General features: G+C 39.3%; 1 protein-coding gene across 1 annotated transcript in view; it reads right to left on the bottom strand.

Moving 5' to 3' along the window:
- Positions 1-13,413: 13,413 nt before the first annotated feature.
- Positions 13,414-19,452, bottom strand: part of OR6B1 (olfactory receptor family 6 subfamily B member 1) — a gene marked incomplete at both ends in the record, with an annotated part of 37,346 nt that continues 31,307 nt past the window's right edge. Inside the window, 2 exon segments of the mRNA XM_082846239.1 lie at positions 13,414-13,748; positions 13,751-14,403. Coding sequence (XP_082702365.1) covers positions 13,414-13,748; positions 13,751-14,403 — 988 coding nt within the window.

The following is a 19,452-nucleotide window of genomic DNA, read 5'->3' as shown; positions in this document are numbered from 1 at the left end:
ATTGCCCACAGTAGGTAATTATTACCTGTGGCAGATAATCAAATTCAATGTAAAAACATAGAAAATTAAGGATGTTATACAAAGTTATAGATATAAAACATAACCTCTAGAATGAAACCACAGTTTTCCTAATTATTAATAGACATGTGCATGACAAAAATAAAATATACAACACAGTTTTTCAAGGCTATAAACCCATCAAGTTTAACATAAAATTAGATGTAGAATCCATACCAAACATTGTAGTCACAACAATAAATGTAAATAGACTTAAACTCACTTACCAAAAAAATCTTAGAGACTAGATAAGAAAATCAAAGTTCAAGTCTATGCTGTTCACAAGAAACATAGGCAAAGCAGAGATTCAGAATATTTAGAAAGAAAAGTGTGGACAATGGCAAATGGGGCAAATAAAGCAAGTAAGCAAGTAAACAAGTAAAGCATGAGTTGTAATCTCAATATCAGAGAAGGCTTAATACAGACCAAAAAAAGCATAAATCATATAAGGGCATTCATAACACCAAGCAATGTAAGTAACACAGAAGATACAATAGTTATAACGATGTAACTTCAAATGAAATAAGGTCAACCTTCTCAAAGCAAAAACTACAAGTGATTTAAGGAGAAATAGAAAAACAGAAGCGGTAGGAGACATTAGTTCACGTTTCCCAGTCCCTATCAGATCACTGAAAAAATTAAGATATGGAGGATTAAAAATAGCATAATCAATAAAGTACATCGTATTAATATTGCACAGACTCTATTCTGAAAAAACATGAGTCTTCTTTCCACATGCCAATAGAACACTCACATACACACAAAGGTCACATATCAAGACTTAAAGAAAACTAATTTCAAAAATTAGAACTAATACAGACATTATTTCCTAAACACAATCCAAAAAAATATAGAATACTAGTAAGAAAACTAAACATCCATGGTCTCTTAAAAATTAACACAACATGTAAACACTATGTCAAAGAAACTTTAAAGAATTGCTTAGTGATGCAAAAACCTGATCAAATGGAAAAACTTTTATGTTATTGAATAGGAAGTCTGAGCATTATAAATATGTCAATTCCCCTAAGCAATTCAATAACTATAATGCAATTCCAAAGTAGCAACAGGATTTTTAAATTAGATAGGACGTGCTAAAATCATATGGAAAACTAAAAAGCATGAACAACTGGCAAAATTTTGTAAAAGAAGAGTCATAAGGAAGACTAAACTTTTTCTATTTTCAAACTTCATAAGATTACAGTAATCAAACAGTGTGTTACTGGTGCATGAGTAGAGATACATCATTGGATCAGAATAAAAAGACCATAAATAGACAAGTGTATACTGGAATTTTATGATGAAAATGGCATCTCAAATCAGTGATGCAAAGTACAATAAATGTACTAAAACCTCATCAAGACACAACACAAATTCAACCTCTCCTAAAAACTACTTTTTATTCACTTCACTCTTAGCACATTTTTCTTATTCTTCTGAATTCTTATAGAAATTTTTGTCCAGATATTTCATTAAGTATTTTAACTCATATTGAATAATTTAAATATTTCATTGTCATCTTTGACATATTAATGTCTATTTTCTGTGCTGGCAGTAAATTATGTGAGGTCATGAACCATGCTTTATAATTCTTAATATCCCGTCTAACTTCATTTCACATAATAAGTGCTCAGCTTTTTGCAGACCATGAGAAACTTCTTAAACTTTCAAAATCTCAGTTTAGTAATTTGTATAATGAATTATACAGATTATATAGACCAGATGATCTTCAAGGCCTGTCTCAGTACTAACTCTCCAATGCCAATTTAATCATTGAGTATTACTCACATTTGCCACTAGATGGTACTGACACCAAATAAACACTGCTTGAGAAAATTGACTTTCTTTTATTAAGTGAGTTGTAAAAGTAAATTATCAGAATAGGTAGCCTATTATGTATACCAGTTATAATTTGTGAAAAATCAATTACAGAGAATCATAGAATTTTTTCTACTTTTTAAAATGGACAGTTATTTGCTAATAAACAACAATAAGTATCCTCAAAACCCACATTTTTTGCAGTAATGTTTGTGAAATCAACCGAAAATAACTTGTTAAACAAATGCTTACTGAGTTCCTACTCTGAACACAAAAATATGATGGTTGTTTGAGACTACACAAAGGTAAATCATGCGTGGATGCTCTTATAAAGAAAATGAAATACACACAATTTTAAAGAACAAAATACAAATTGAAAATGAGTTTATTCAGAGGCTTGCAGATATTACTTTCAGGTCAGAAATCAGCACTCGTCTTCATGGGGAATGGGGCATTTTATTTGGGGGTTATGGGCTCAATTTGTTGTGTCACATAAAAAACAAAAGCTTGGGGCTTCCCTGATGGCGCAGTGGTTGAGAGTCCGCCTGCTGATGCAGGGGACATGGGTTCGTGCCCCAGTTGGGGAAGATCCCACATGCTGCAGAGCGGCTAGGCCCGTGAGCCATGGCCACTGACCCTGCGCGTCCAGAGCCTGTGCTCCACAACGGGAGAGGCCACAACAGTGAGAGGCCCGCGTACCGCAAAAAAAAAAAAAAAAAAACAAAAAAAAAGCTTGTTAAAGCAGATAGTAGAGGATATTGAATATAAAACAAAGGTCTTTGGGCTTTATTCAGACAATGAGATAAAACTGAAGACTTTTTCACACAGAGTTTCATGATCAGAGATATGTTTAAAAGTTATGACTTTCTGACTGAAAGTGAGGGGATGAAAAAGGTACTTCATTCAAGAGAACAGGGGTAGCAATACCCACATCAGACAAAACAGGCATTAAAACAAAGACTGTAACAAAAGACAAAGAAGGGCATCATATAATGATAAAGGGACCAAGGGACCACTACAGGAGGATATTACACTTGTTAGCATATGTGCACCCAATACAGGGGCAGCTAAATATCTAAAGCAAATATTAACAGATATAAAGGGAGAAATTGACAAAAATACAATAATAGTAGGAGACTTTAACAGCCCACCAACATCAATAGACAGATCATCCAGACAGAAAATCAAAGAGGAAATAGTGGTCTTAAAAGATACAACAGATCAGTTGGACTTAATAGATATCTACAGGCCATTCCACTCAAAAACGGCAGAATACACATTGTTTTCAGGTGCACATAGAACTTTCTCCAAGATAGATCACATGCTAGGCCACAAAATACATCTCAACAAATTTAAGAAAACAGACTATACTCTAAAGCTATAGTAACCAAAACATCATGGTACTGGTACATAAATCAATGAAACAGAATAGAGAGTCTAGAAATAAACCCACACAGTAATGGTCAATTAATCTACAAAAAAGGAGGCAAGAATATATGGAGAAAAGACAGTCTTCAATAAGTGGTACTGGGAAAACTGGATAGCTACATGTAAAAGAATAAGATTTGAATATTTCCTCATTCCACATACAAAAATAAACTCAAATTGGATTAAAGTTCTAAATGTAAGACCTGAAACCATAAAACTCCTAGAAGAGAACATAGGCAGAACACTCTTTGACATAAATCACAGCAATATTTTTTGTAGATCTGCTTCCTAATCCAAAAGAAATAAAAGCAAAAATAAGGAAATGAGACCTCATTAAATTTAAAAGCTTTTGCACAGCCATGGAAACCACTGACAAAATAAATATGCATCTACTGATGGGAGAAAATATTTGCAAATGATATGACCAATAATGGGTTAATATCCAAAATATAAGAACAGCTCACATAACTTGGTATCGAAAAAACCAAACAACCCAATTAAAAATCGGGCAGAAGCCTGAACAGACATTTTTCCAAAGAAGATATAAAGATGGCCAACAGGCACATGAAAAGATACTCAACATTGCTAAGCATCAGAGAAATGCAAATCAAAACAACAGATATCACCTCATACCTGTCAAAATGGCCATGATCAAATAGAAAACAAATAACAAGTGTTGGCAAATATGTGGAGAAAAAGGAATCCTTGTTGTATACCATTGGTGGGATTGTAAATTGGTGCAGCCACTATGCAAAACAGCATGCAGTTTCCTCAGAAAACTAAAAATAGACCAACCATATGACCAGAAGAAAATGAAAACTAATTCAAAAAGATACATGCACCCAAATGATCATAGCAGCATTATTTACAATAGCCAAGATACGGAAGTAATGTCAGTGTCCATCAAAAGATGAATGGATAAAGAAGACGTGGTACATATATACAATGGAATACTACTCAGCCACACACAAAAAGAATGAAATTCTGCCATTTGCAACAACGTGGATAAACCTACAGAGTATTATGCTTAGTGAAATAAGTCAGACAGAGAAAGACAAATACACTGTGTTGTCACTTATATGAAGAATCTAAAAAATAAAACAAATGAATGTGTATAACAAAATTAAGACAGATTCACAAATACAGAGAACAAAGTGGTTACCACTGTGGAGAGGGAAGGTGGGGAGGGGCAAGATAGGGGAATGGGATTAAGAGATACAAACTACTATGTATAAAATAAATAAGCAACAAGGATATATTATTGTACAGCACAGGGAAATATAACCACTACGTTGTAATAACTTTAAATGGAGTATAATCTATTAAAATACTGAACCATTATGTTTTACACCTAAAACTAGTATAGTGAGCCAACTATACTTCAGTTTAAAAAAAGTTATATCTGCTCCCAAAAAGACTACATGATCTCACTGATACATGGACTCTAAAATAGCCAAATTCATAGAAGCAGATAGTAGAATGGTGTTTGACAGGGCTGATGGAAGGGGCAAGGGGGATGATCAAAGTGTACAAAATTTCAGTTATGCAAGAAAAGTAAGTTCTGAAGATCTACTACAGAACAGAGTGCTCAGAGCTAACAATACTGCATTGTATACTTAAAATTCTTCTAATAGGATAGAGCTATACTAAGTGCTCTTACTAAAAAATAACAATAATTAATAATAACAACAAAAAGGGGGTGGGAGGAAACTTTGGGAGGTGATGGTTATTATGTCATGGCTTTGATGGTGGTGATATACTTGAGGTGTACACATCCCCAGACTCATCAAGTTGAGTATATTAAATACACACAGCTTTTACATGTCAATTATACCTCAATAAAGCAATTTTTATAAAAGATATATCTGCTGGTGGTGTGGTTATTTGATGAGAATAAGAGAAAGGAAATAGGGCTACTGGTTGAAGGGATATGACAGTACATTCTTGTGAGAGATTCTGATGGCTTAGAGATGAATGATGGCAACAGGGATTGAGGGGTATAGGCCATCAAGGAACATAGTAAGGGATGGATTGAAGTGGAGAGCGAGGAAAATGAGAACAAAGATAATAACTGGGTAATAATTGGAGAAAATGAGTCAGTTTTATTTTTAAGAGTTACGAAGATATTAAAATGATTAATCTGAACATCCTGAGTTTTAGAAGCTGACGCTACCGCTTCTCTCTCCACAAATCCAGTATTTTTTTCTGCTCAGCGACAGCCACAGCTCCCCATTTCTGTTTTTGTAGCATGCTACATGTTCGCTGATGATTTTAAAAGCTACTAGATTTGTTAAGTAAGCATTATGATTGTAGCATCATCTAAAGCAAATACTCATAGCCAGGTCTTTCTTGAGTCTGTTAGTAATAGCTACAGAATTGTGTACATCTTTAGGATTCTTCTCATAACGAAACTTTTCAAGACATTTAGAGTAGTATTAGAGAAATACCCTGTATAACCTTCTTAGTTCCTTTCCTTTTACTCAGAAGCACAAACTCTCCCTTAATTCAGTTCAGGTTAGGTTAACACTGTTAATCAGGCATCAGCTATATGCCAGGGGCCGTGTTAGACTCTCGGGAGACAAAGATGAATAAGACAAGTTCCTATTCCTTTGATATCAGGAAAGAGAATGCAGGACAGCTGATTGTGCCTCAGACAGAAAGGGAAGGGAAGGTTCCTGAAAGAGGTGATACCTATATTGAGTTAAAAGAATGAAAAAAACAAAAACAACCCAATCACATAACTGGAGATGGCAGGATGTTTTAAGCTCAGGAAATAGCCTGAACCAGACAGAGATGCCTAAAACAGCATGTTGTGTTTATAAACTACAAGAAGTTTGAGACCAAAAATGTTAGGTGGGAATATCAGACACTGATGCTGGAGAAGTAGGTGCCGAGGTGGGAAGCATGGGCAGGAACACAGCAGAGAGCTTTACGACCCAGCTAAGGACCTCGTCTTCGTAGGTGGTGAAGAGAAACAATGAAATGTTTTAAAGAGGAGTGTGACAGGAGCACAGGAGCATTTTCATGTAGGGGGGAATAATTTTACCTCGGAAACAGGCAATACAGCATTTATTAAGCAGAAAAGCAGGAGAAAATATGAGGTATGTAAAAAAAGGAGGAGGAGTACCAGAGAGAGGAGGACGAGACACAAAAATCTTGCAGTGCGTCCACTCCTAGACAAACACTTCTTCTATTTTGTATCTATATCTCTAGATTTTTTTCTTTTTAGATTCTTATTGTCCACATGGCCTCAGCCCACCATGGGGACATTTCAGTGTCTCAGACTAATCATGAATCAAAAGAGAAACGCTCCAAATGTCAAATATGTTTTATGCAGAGTTATAATAACTGCTTTAGTATGCTCTCAGTTCTGAGCCCTACCGTTACCATGACAACCTTCACAGCAAAGGTAGGCTGATGAAGTTGTTCTGATCCAGAAGCTCTGCCTCGCTCTTTGATGCTTTAGATTTTTTAATATCAAATAAACCACAGCCTCTGTGCATACTCTGTTATACATCAGAAACATTAATTTGCCTGAATTTCGTATTTCAATATAACTTGTTTACCCTGTGTATACACTTACGGGGTCATAACCAGCCCAACCCACAGAGGCTTCTGGGCCTCAGAAGAATCTGTCAATAAACAAAAGGGAAAAAGGAAAATCATATTTTGCCATTCATTGTTATTCTGCCTTGGTGTAATATCACTAGTACAGAATGTAGGAAGCAGGTTAAAGAACAGCCGCCTAGCTCTCTCAGACTACACTGGGCTATTAAACCTTCATCTGATTGATATCTGACCCATCTACTCTCATCTCTGCATCCTGAACATTATTAATGCTTCCCCCTTTTATCTCTCTTCATGAAAGTATACATATGCCATATATTCATGTATTTTATGAGATCATACTGTATGTCGTTTTTGTAATTGCTTATCTGCAAATTAATTTTTACCCAATAGTATACTACGAGCCACTTTCCATGTCATTCTTTTTAGCTACAATATTTTCCATCACAAGGACATTTTTCTCTATCCAAGTATATTTTTTAACATGCTGGGGTTTTCTTTATTCATTTTTTTCTATTATAAACAACATGGCAATGAGAATCTCCTTAATTATTCCCACATGTATGCATTTCCTTACTATAAATGTCTAAATTGGAATTATCATACTACAAGTTTTACTTTACTCCCAGCATTATAAACCTTCTCCACGTAACAGGCCACTCTAATTCTCACTACAAGCGGCTAAACTCATGTGTTTTGCCTATAAAACTTTGTCCCAAACAGAAATAAAAATAATCCTTTATTGAACACTTACTCTGTGCTGAACACTAAATTAATTACTTTATCTGTATTCACTTATCTTCAAACCAATGCAATGAAGTAGGTACAGTTATTAGCCTCATTTTACAAATGAGGAAACTGAGGCACAGAAGGATTAAACTTGCCCAAGTTTACGCAGCAGGAACTAGTTTCAAAGTAGGTAGTGTGGCCCCAGAACCTGTGCTTTTCAGTCACTGGACTTTATCTGTCATGACTGGCTACTTCTCATCATTCAGGCTTTGTGTAAAATGTTACCTCCTCATAGGCCTTCCTAGACCACTGTTACTAAAGTCTTCCATCATCAAAAAGTCTACAAATAATAAATACTGGAGAGGGTGTGGAGAAAAAGGAACCCTCCTACACTGTTAGTGGGAATGTAAATTGGTGCAGCCACTATGGAGAACAGTACGGAGGTTTCTTTAAAAACTAAAAATAGAGCTACCATACAATCCAGCAATTCCACTCATGGGTATAATACCTGGAGAAAACCATAGTTCAAAAAGATGCATGCACCCCAGTGCTCATTGCAGCACTATCTACAATAGCACTATTTACAATACACGGAAACAATCTAAATGTCTATCAACAGATGAATGGGTAAAGAAAATGTGGTATTTATACAATGCAATATTACTCAGCCGTAAGAAAGAATGAAATAATGCCATTTGCAGCAACATGGATGGACCTAGAGATCATCATACTAAGTGAAGTAAGTCAGACAGAGAAAGACAAATATCATATGATGCTGCTTATATGTGGAATCTAAAAAAAATGATACAAATGAACTTATATGCAAAATAGAACAGACCCACAGACATAGAAAACAAACCTATGGTTACCAAAGGGGAAAGGAAGGGTGAGAGATAAATTAGGAGTTTGGGATTAACAGATACGCACTACTATACATAAAATAGATAACCAACAAAGACGTACTGTATAGCACAGGGAACTATACTCAATATTTTATAATAACCTATAATGGAAAATAATCTGAACAAAAAAGATATATATGTATGTATAACTGAATCACTTTTCTGTACACCTGAAACTAACAACATTGTAAATCAACTACACTTCAATAAAAGAATAAAATGAAGTATTTCCTAGCCACATGCTATTATCATGTTGCTCATTTACCACTTGCCCTGCCTCGCCCCACTGCCCCACATCTAGTCTCCAACAAATAAATAATGAACATGTGCCAACATTCATTTAATCTGTTAGTAAGAAACAGGAAGACAAAATAAATTGTCCCAACAGCATTAAGGAACAGAACTTTACACAGTCAGCCAGGAAAGGAATACCAACATAAGACTACTGAGTTAGATATAAGCCTGGTGAACTTTTCACAGCCCAATAAACCAAATCAACTTTGGTTCAACTTTTCTAAAGAGGCTGCAGAATTACAACATCTTGTCAATGTCTGCAGGTTAACTGATAACTATATAGGGCTTTAAATTCTGCACCTTTGTTGTAAATTGTTGGTCAAATATACGGCAACGTTCTCCAAGAAAGCTCCATTAGTATCAAACAGGCTTATTAAAAAAGGCTTTGGCATAATAACAAAAAGTCAAGAAATTGTCATTCTGCCTTTTTTCCAAGTTTGAAAAAACTTTTTTAAAATAGAACAAGAGCTCTATTCTTCCTATACAGAGAGGATTGCTTATTGGCTTGTCATCTTGGACCTGGAGCTCAATGTAGCACCCATGAGAATTGGGTTGTCTCCATCCAGCAGTAGAGGGGAGCGATGGGGGAGGATTTCTTTCGGTAAGCATGAGCATCTTAGAAAGTTTACCTTAGGAAATAAGGTACATGGGGGTTCTAGGCAACCAAAATGGAGGAATGTAGTGGGCATTTGCAGTTCTGAGCAGCCGAACTCAAATTGCTCCCTTGTCTTGACAACAAAAATCCCAATTTCTTCTGTCTGGAATGATCTTTGCCCAGTTAACCAGATGTCTTGCTCCTTCAGCTTCTTCACATATTTGCTCCAATGTCACTTCCTCAGTGAGGATTTTCTGGAACCTCGTAATTACAATTTGAAATCTTGGGCTTCCCTGGTGGCGCAGTGGTTAAGAATCCGCTTGCCAATGCAGGGGACACGGGTTCGAGCCCTGGTCCGGGAGGATCCCACATGCCGCAGAGGCTAGGCCTGTGTACCACAACTACTGAGCCTGCGCTCTAGAGCTCGCGACCCACAACTACTGAAGCCCATGCGCCTGGAGCCCATGTTCCGCAACGGGAGAGGCCACCACAGTGAGAAGCCTGTGCACCACAACAAAGACCCAACACAGCCAAAAATAAATAAATAAAATTTCAAATCTTGGTGGGGGGCTGGTGGTGGGATGAATTGGGAGATTGGGATTGACATATATACACTAACATATATACACTAAACTAATATGTACAAAATAGATAAAAGTTCAATGGCCCACAATTTTTACTTAATGTATTACATGAAATTTTCTCCATGACAATAAATATCCTTCTAAAATATGAAACAAAAAAATAAAGTAAAATTTCAAATCTCCACCAGCACTTTCCAGTACTCTTCCATACACTGTTTTCCCCATAGCACTATTGCCACCTGAATTGGTATACATATTTGTTTCCTAGGGCTACTGTTGTTACAGTATTAACTAATTTGTTAATTAATTAAAACTTAACTAATTTGTTAATTACAACAAACTTGATAGCTTAACACCACAGATTTATTTTCCTACAATGATGGCGGTCAGAGGTCCAAAATCTGGTGCCTCCTTTGAAAGTTCTAGGGCAGCATCTTTCCCTGCCTTTTCCAGTTGTTGGTGGCTCCAGGCATTCCTTGTTTTATGGCATCATAACTCCAGTCTCTGCCTCCATCTATCTTCACATGGCCTTTCCCTCAGCCTTCTCCCCTTCTCTCTCTTAAAGGAACATGTCATTGGATTTAGGGTCCACCCAGATAATCCAGGATGATCTTATTTGGAGATCTTTAATTTAATTACATTTCAAAGACGCTTTTTTCCAAATAAATTCACAATCACAAGTTCCAAGTTGAGGATGTGGACATATATTTTGAGAACCACCATTCAACCCACTACATTATGTATGTATGTATATATGTATTATAAATGTAAAAATATATTGTCTGCTATCTGTTCCTACCTACGAGGGTGACAAGTTTTTGTGTTTTGTTATTGTTATATCCCTATCACTTGTACCTAGTACATAGTAGATACTCAATAAATACTAGTTGAATGAGCTAATTAATATAGTCCCTTTAAAAATATACTGCATGTATAAGTAATATTTTTTTATTTGATGAAGCTTCTTATAAGCTTGGTTGATTATAACTAATCCTGAGGGATTATAATTAAATCCTGCTAAAACTGACTACCAGAGTTTATATTATGGTTACCTAAACCCACGCAGGCTGGCTCAAAACTTATCACTTGCTCTATGCATCTCACCTTACAAATAGCTCTCTTCTGTGTGCATTTATCCATTACACTGCTATTAAACATCTTCTCTCTGCTGAGGCTGATTCCCATCTTGGTCTGATCTGTACCGTCTACTTTTCGGAGGCCATGCATTTAGATATTCTTCTCACAAAGAGGTCAAGGCTACATTTTGCTGATTCCCATCTGCTCTTTGAAACACAATAGAATTTATGAAGAAATTCTACTTCCATGCTCTCCCTCATTCAGACACTTCTGAAAATAATAAAGAAACAAGCATCCCCTTCTATCGGGAGTCTCCCAGCTTATATACACGAAGCTCAGGCAGTGTGGACAGTTTCAGACAGGTCGAGGGCACAATCTTCCCCACCAGTTTCCTCGTGTAAACCCTCCCCAACCTTCACCTTGCTTAGGTCTCACGCTGGTCAACGTTTTTAACAATCAAGATCTTCTGCATCATGCCAGGTGATCTTCAAGACCACTGTGTAAAGGAAGCATCATTATTCCTGTTTTACATGTGAGGAATCTGTTTCAGAGAGTTCAGATGGTTTGTTTCAGCTCACATGACAAAAACATTCCTGGGACTAAAACTCAGACTGTCAGCAACCAGTTGGTTGTTTACACCCCTCATTTACTGATTTCTGCTAAAGGTGTCTTTGCCTGTTTTTCCCTGTACACATTTCACAGCCCTATATGAGTGTACTGTTATGTTTTGAATCATCTGAATTATCTCAAAAATAATCACTTATCTTTATATGTTTGGGTTTTAAATGGAAATACATTTATAACCACTTCTTTATGTATGAAGGGACCAAAATATGTTCTAGGAGCAAACATTAAATCATTTCCATTATAAGAATCATTTCCTTTTGTATCTTTATTCTCTAAAGAGGTTTGCATTTTACCTTTGTTTCTTTCTTTCCTGAGGAGTATACTTCACATGTGTCCATTTTTATTTTATTAACAGTTCTCTAGATATAGTAATTGATTATTCCAACCACATCCCTGCACAATTGGCTTCCACACTAGGCTTGCTAAAGAAGCATGTTTCCTCTCTGGGGAGATCCCATGAGCTAAGAAAGGACCTAGGGCTTAGAGTGAGCGGATCTGGGTTTTGACCTCTGTTCCCCACTGTCTGTGGTTATTCATTATTTACTTCCTTCTGTTCTGGAAGTTTGTAAAATGCAGCAAAGAGCCCACCTAATGGCTCTTACTTCAGAAGAAAGAGAAAATGTTCTTGAAAGTACTGTTTGTGAAAGAGGATGCAAATTATAAAAGCCATTCTGTTTTAAACTGCTCTAATGGAAGACTTAAACTCCCACTGACATCAGCATGTTACATTGAATACAACTTAAACTATAGCTCCCTTTGCCATTGTCAGAACTATGAATCGAGAGCGGGCATATCCATGTGCCCTTCTGCAGGTGTGTGGGCTCATTTTATCAAAAAGGTAAGGCGTACATGGGTAGGGTGTCAGATAAACAAGTAGGAGAGTTGAGAGACACTGTGGTATAGGACGAAAATCTGTCAATTCCTAAGACTGGGCGAGTTATTTGTATATGAGGTGAGGGAGTGAGCCCAGAGGAAGTAAAAGAAAACTGAAGAGGAATGAGGGAACACTGGGATCAGAAGAAAGGAGGACTGTGAGGGCAAGCTTCCGTTAGCAAATAATATATGAGATGATATTTATTTATCAGCTATTATGTGCTCATCCACTAGAGGATACAAATAAACATACTGTGACATCTAGGAGGGAAGTATGAAATTCAACACGAAACAACTGAATAAGTTATATAAGAAGACAAAATATCACTGAAAAAGGTCCAGTTCACTTACGGATAACAGAAAGCACTCCAGCTGTTTGAAGCAAAAAGGTACTTAACGCAGGGAAATTGGTGCTTACAAAAAGTGCTGAAAGGCGTAGAGGAACAGTCTCTAGTCTCTGCCACCAAGACTGACTCTTGGCATAACATCCAGAATGGACTGTTGAAGCAGCTGCTACCTCTGTCTCAGTCAGGAAACTGAGAAGTCAGGAAGCTGTCAGCAAATCTGTTGCCCCCGAGTGTTTAATGCTTGCTAGATAAAACAGCTAATTCATATGCTGCCATCTCTCTCTCCCACTTAACTCAGGAATTTACTCACAGTCTTAGAAACCCCATTTTGGACGAGAGCCAAAGGGAGTTCTCTATTCAAGGGGTATGCCCTTAGCACACACACTGATGCACACCTCAGGGCACAGCCAAGAGCCCGCGGTTAATGTGGATGTGGTGAGGTCACGCTAACGTGCGGAATATCCAGGTGAGGCATTAAAGGAGAAAGGGCGGAGGACGGGAGGGCAGGCACCAAGTCAAACTACTTCTTTCTCATCAATCGTAACAGACCCGCCAGGTCGGGCGGCCTGGCAGTAAGCCAGTTTCTTCAGAGCCTCTCTGACCTCTCGGTTCCTTAGACAATAAATGAAAGGGTTAAGAGCAGGGCTAACAATGGCATAGAAGATGGAAATAACTTTGTTCATGCTGAAGGCACGAATGGCTCGGGGCCAGACATGCATGAAGATAGTAGCTGAAGAGAAGATGGTGCCCACCACGAGGTGGAAGGCACAAGCAGGAAACGCCTTCTGCTTTCCTGTGGGCATGCGTAGGATGGTGGCCAGAATGCATCCACAGGACAGGACAGTGAGAGCGGGGGCGAGAGGAAGATGACCAGTGCCAGGACAAAGTCCCCCAATTCAGCTGTGGACATGTCTGTGCAGGAGAGGTTAAGTACTGGACAGATAGCACAGAAGACATGATTGACGATATTGGGGCCACAGAAGCTGAGGCAAGAGATGAAGTAGATCTTAGCCAAGGAGATGCCAAAGCCATTGGTACAGGAACCAAGAGGCGGGAGGAAGCAGAGCCCATGGCTCATAATGGTGGGGTAGTGCAGTGGGCGGCAGATGGCCACATCACGGTCACAGGCCACGGCAGCCAGGAGCACACGTTCTGTGCACATGAGTGCAATGAAGAAGTAAAGTTGTATCATACAGTGAGTGAAGGAGACGCTGTTGCTCATGGACCAAAAACTAAACAGCAACCTGGGTACAGTCACAGAGATGCACCAGGTCTCCAAGGACAGGCTGGCCACGAAGAAGTACACAGGCTTGTGCAGCGGCAGGTTCTGCTGCACCAACAGGATGATGATCACATTTTCAGCCACTGTCGGAATATAGGCCACGAGCAACATGAGGAACACTGTTGCACGCACACCCCAGTTCCCAGGAAACCCCACCAGAATGAACCTGGTGACCCGTGTCTGGTTCTCCACTTCCATATTGGAGACACAGGGCTTAACTCTCCTGGGGGAAAAAATCACTTGGTCAGACTTCCATCTTTTGCCTTCTCTGACTAGTAATAACAGTAACAGATCATGTTTTAATAGTATATTACAGGCTAGATCATACACTGGGTACATTATGCACATAATGTAATTTGATTCTCACACAGCCTCTTTATACATGGTATTATACCCATCTTAGTAATGAAGAAACTGAGCTTTGGAAAGGTACTAAGTTACTTAACCACATTCCCACTGGCAGCAGGGCAGGAATCACATTCAAGTCCAAGTCTAAACAACATGCTCTATCTAATATCCTACACTGCCCTTCACAACCACACCCAAAGTAAACAGTATCAAAGCACCATGTTCCATGTTACCATCGCCAATTCTAAAGGATACACCTGGCTTTCTTGGCCTTTCATCCACCCAGAGCTCTGGAAATTCTACCTTTACAATTCATCTATCCCTCACATACCAATACTTTTTTCCCTCTACAATCCATGGAGATGGAGTGAAACCTGTCATATTCTGTGAGGTGCATGAGAAGGTGCGATGAGGACAGTTAGGCTTTTCAGTATTAAAAACATGGACCTCAGTCAAGTACCAGGTTTGCCCAGAGATTGCGATATGAACCTTGAAATCTTATCCTCTCTGAAACCCAATTTCGTCTTCTGCAAATGTGAATGTTAATATTTATCTAGCTTATGTCAACGTGGATCAAAACCCAAATGAAATAATGTAAATAAAATTTTATATAAACTCTAAATGACAGTAAGTGTGAAAGGGCTCTTACCCCATATTAGGGCATTAAAAAGTAGGGATGGACTAATAGTAGTGAGGAGAGTAACTGCTATGGGCCAAGCAGAATGGTGAGCATACTTGAGCTTCCTCTTGGGGAGATTTAAGTCCTTGGGGGTGGAGGTGAGAGTCTCTCGGAGGAGATTTTTTATAAAATAAGCAAACAATAAGAAATACATAATAAAATATGAGACATTTTCTACAAAGGTTAAAAAACTCAACATGATACTCATGTGATTGGGGAAGGTCTCTCTGACCTCTGGGGAGGTAACATTAAGAGAGAGAAGGATGCCAGGGCCCCAGCCCATTGAAGAGTGAGGTGGGAGAGAGCTGCACTGAGATAAGGCCAGTGCTGTGCTGTGATGGATGGGGGAGGGAGCACAGGAATAGGTGGGAAAGGTGGGCAGGGCCAGCATGAGCAAGACCCATAGGTCATAACAGGGGATCCGAATAGTGGTCTAAAAGCAATGAGAGAGATAGCTCCAAGATGGCGGAGGAGTAAGACGTGGAGATCACCTTCCTCCCCACAAATACATCAAAAATACATCTACGTGTGGAACAACTCCTATAGAACACCTACTGAACGCTGGCAGAAGACCTCAGATTTCCCAAAAGTCAAGCAACTCCCCACGTACCTGGGTAGGGCAAAAGAAAAAAGGAAAAACAGAGACAAAATAGGGACGGGACCTGCATCAGTGGGAGGGAGCTGTGAAGGAGGAAAAGTTTCCACACACTAGGAAGCCCCTTCACTGGCAGAGATGGGGGGTGGACGGGGGGAAGCTTCGGAGCCACGGAGGAGAGCACAGCAACAGGGGTTCAGAGGGCAAAGCGGAGAGATTCCCACACAGAGGATCGGTGCCACCCAGCACTCACCAGCCCGAGAGGATTGTATGCTCACCTGCCAGGGCAGGAGGAGGCTGGGAGCTGAGGCTTGGGCGTTGGAGGTCAGATCCCAGGGAGAGGACTGGGGTTGGCTGCGTGAACACAGCCTAGTGCGCCACAGCTAGCCAGGAGGGAGACCTGGAAAATGTCTGGAACTGCCTAAGAGGCAAGAGACCATTGTTTCGGGGTGCACAGGAGAGGGGATTCAGAACACTGCCTAAACGAGCTCCAGAGACGGGCGCAAGCCGTGGCTATCAGCATGGACACCAAAGATGGGCATGAAATGCTAAGGCTGCTGCTGCAGCCACCAAGAAGCCTGTGTGCGAGCACAGGTCACTCTCCACACCTCCCCTCCCGGGAGCCTGTGCAGCCCGCCACTGCCAGGGTCCCATGATCCAGGGACAACTTCCCCGGGAGAACGCACCTCGTGCCTCAGGCTGTTGCAACAACACGCCGGCCTCTGCCGCGGCAGGTTCATACTGCATCCTGCACCCCTCCCTCCCCCCCGGCCTGAGTGAGCCAGAGCCCCTGAATCAGCGGCTCCTTTAACCCCGTCCTGTCTGAGCGAAGAACGGACGCCCTCCGGCGACCTACACGCAGAGGCGGGGCCAAATCCAAAGCTGAGCCCCGGGAGCTGTGCGAACAAAGAAGAGAAAGGGAAATCTCTCCCAGCAGCCTCAGGGGCAGCGGATTAAAGCTCCACAATCAACTTGATGTACCTGCATCTGTGGAATACCTGTATTCCAGGTACAAATCATCAAATAATACAACAAATCATCCCCAAGTGGAGGCGGTGGGCGCTGGGAGCAGCTGCAGTTGTGGCTTGCTTTCTGCGTCTCACTTGTTTCTGCTTCTCTGTCTGTCTTAGTTTAGTATTTCGAGTTTGTTGCCCTTCTTACCGTTGGTATATTTGCTTATTGATTCAGTTGCTCTCTTCCTTTTATATTGTTTTCCTTTTTCTCCTTTTGTGACTGTGACTGTGTAGCTTCTTGGTGTGATTTTGGCTCTTTGCTTTGCTTTTACCATTTGTCCTGGGTTCTGTTTGTCAGTTTTTTTTTTTTTTTATATTTTTAGTATAGTTTTTAGCACTTGTTATCTTGGTAGATTTGTTTTTGGTTTGGTTGCTTTCTCCTTTTTTTTAATTACTTTTTTATTTTTAATAATACTTTTTAAAAAATAATTTTATTTTCTTTCTTTCTTTTTTTCCTCCCTTTTCTTCTGAGCCGGGGGGCTGACAGAGTCTTGGTGCTCCAGCCGGGTGTCAGGCCTGAGCCTCCAAGGTGGGAGAGCCAAGTTCAAGACATTGGTCCACCAGAGACTGCCCAGCCCCACGTAATATCAAACAGCGAAAGCTCTCTCAGAGATCTCAAACTCAGCACTAAGACCCAGCTCCACTCAACGACCAGCAAGCCACATTACAGGGCACCCTATGCCAAACAACTAGCAAGACAGGAACATAAACCCACCCATTAGCACAAAGGCTGCCTAAAATCATACTAAGTTTATGGACACCACAAAACACACAACCAGATGTGGTCCTGTCCACCAGAAAGACAAGTTCCAGCCTCATCCACCAGAACACAGGCACAAGTCCCCTCACCAGGAAGCCTACATAACCCATTGAACCAGGCTTACCCACTGGGGGCAGACACGAAAAACAACGGGAACTATGAACCTGCAGCCTGCAGAAAGGAGACCCCAAACACAGTAAGTTAAGCAAAATGAGAAGACAGACAAATACACAGCAGATGAAAGAGCAAGGTAAAAACCCACCAGACCTAACAAATGAAGAGGAAATAGGCAGTCTACCTGAAAAAGAATTCAGAATGATGACAGTAAAGAGGATCCAAAATCCTGGAAATACAATGGAGAAATACAAGAAATACAAGAAACATTTAACAAGGACCTAGAAGAACTAAAGAGCAAACAAACAATGATGAACAACACAATAAATGAAATTAAATAAATGAAATTAAAAATTCTCTAGAAGGAATAAATAGCAGAAAAACTGAGGAGGAAGAATGGATAAGTGACCTAGAAGATAAAATAGTGGAAATAACTACTGCAGAGAAGAATAAAAAAAAATGAAAAGAATTGAGGACAGTCTCAGAGACTTCTGGGAAAACATTAAACGCCCCAACATTTGAATTATAGGGGTCCCAGAAGAAGAGAAAAAGAAAGGGTCTGAGAAAATATATGAAGAGATTACAGTTGAAAACCTCCCTAATATGGGAAAGGAAATAGTCAATCAAGTCCAGAAAGTACAGAGAGTCCCATACAGGACTAGATAGTCCCATACAGGATAGTCCCATACAGGATAGATCCAAGAAGAAACATGCCAAGACACCTATTAATCAAACTATCAAAAATTAAATACAAAGAACAAATATTAAAAGCAACAAGGAGAAAGCAAAAAATAACATACAAGGGAATCCCCATAAGGTTAACAGCTGATCTTTCAACAGAAACTTTGCAAACCAGAAGGGAGTGGCAGGACATATTTAAAGTGATGAAAAGGAAAAACCTACAACCAAGATTACTCCACCCAGCAAGGATCTCATTCAAATTCGATGGAGAAATTAAAACCTTTACAGACAAGCAAAAGCTAAGAAAATTCAGCAGCACCAAACCAGCTTTACAATAAATGCTAAAGGAACTTCTCTAGGCAGGATATACAAGAGAAGGAAAAGACCTACAATAACAAACCCAAAACAATTAAGAAAATGGTAATAGGAACACACATATCAATAACTATCTTAAATGTAAATGGATTAAATACTCCAACCAAAAGACACAGACTGGCTGAATGGATACAAAAACAAGACCTGTATATATGCTATCTACAAGAGACCTACTTCAGACCTAGGGACACATACAGACTGAAAGTGAGGGGAAGGAAAAAGATATTCCATGCAAATGGAAACCAAAAGAAAGATGGAATAGCAATTCTCATATCAGACAAAAAAGACTCTAAAATAAAAACTATAACAAGAGACAAAGAAGGACACTACATAATGATCAAGGGATCAATACAAGAAGAATGTATAACAATTGTAGATAATTATGCACCCAACATAGGAGCACCTCAGTATAAAAGGCAAATGCTAACAACCATAAAACGGGAGATTAACAGGAACATGATAATAGTGGGGGACTTTAACACCCCACTTTCACAAATGGATAGCTTATCCAAAATGAAAATAAATAAGGATACACAAGCTTTAAATGATACATTTAACAAGATGGACTTGATATTTATAGGACATTCCATCCAAAAACAACAGAATACACTTTCTTCTCAAGTGCTCAAGGAACATTCTCCAGGATAGATCATATCTTGGGTCACAAATCAAGCTTTGGTAAGTTTAAGAAAATTGAAATCGTATCA

Source organism: Leucopleurus acutus (genome assembly GCF_964270905.1).
Source record: "Leucopleurus acutus genome assembly, chromosome: 9".
NCBI classification, from domain to species: domain Eukaryota; kingdom Metazoa; phylum Chordata; class Mammalia; order Artiodactyla; family Delphinidae; genus Leucopleurus; species Leucopleurus acutus.
This window is presented reverse-complemented; position numbering and strand designations above follow the sequence as displayed.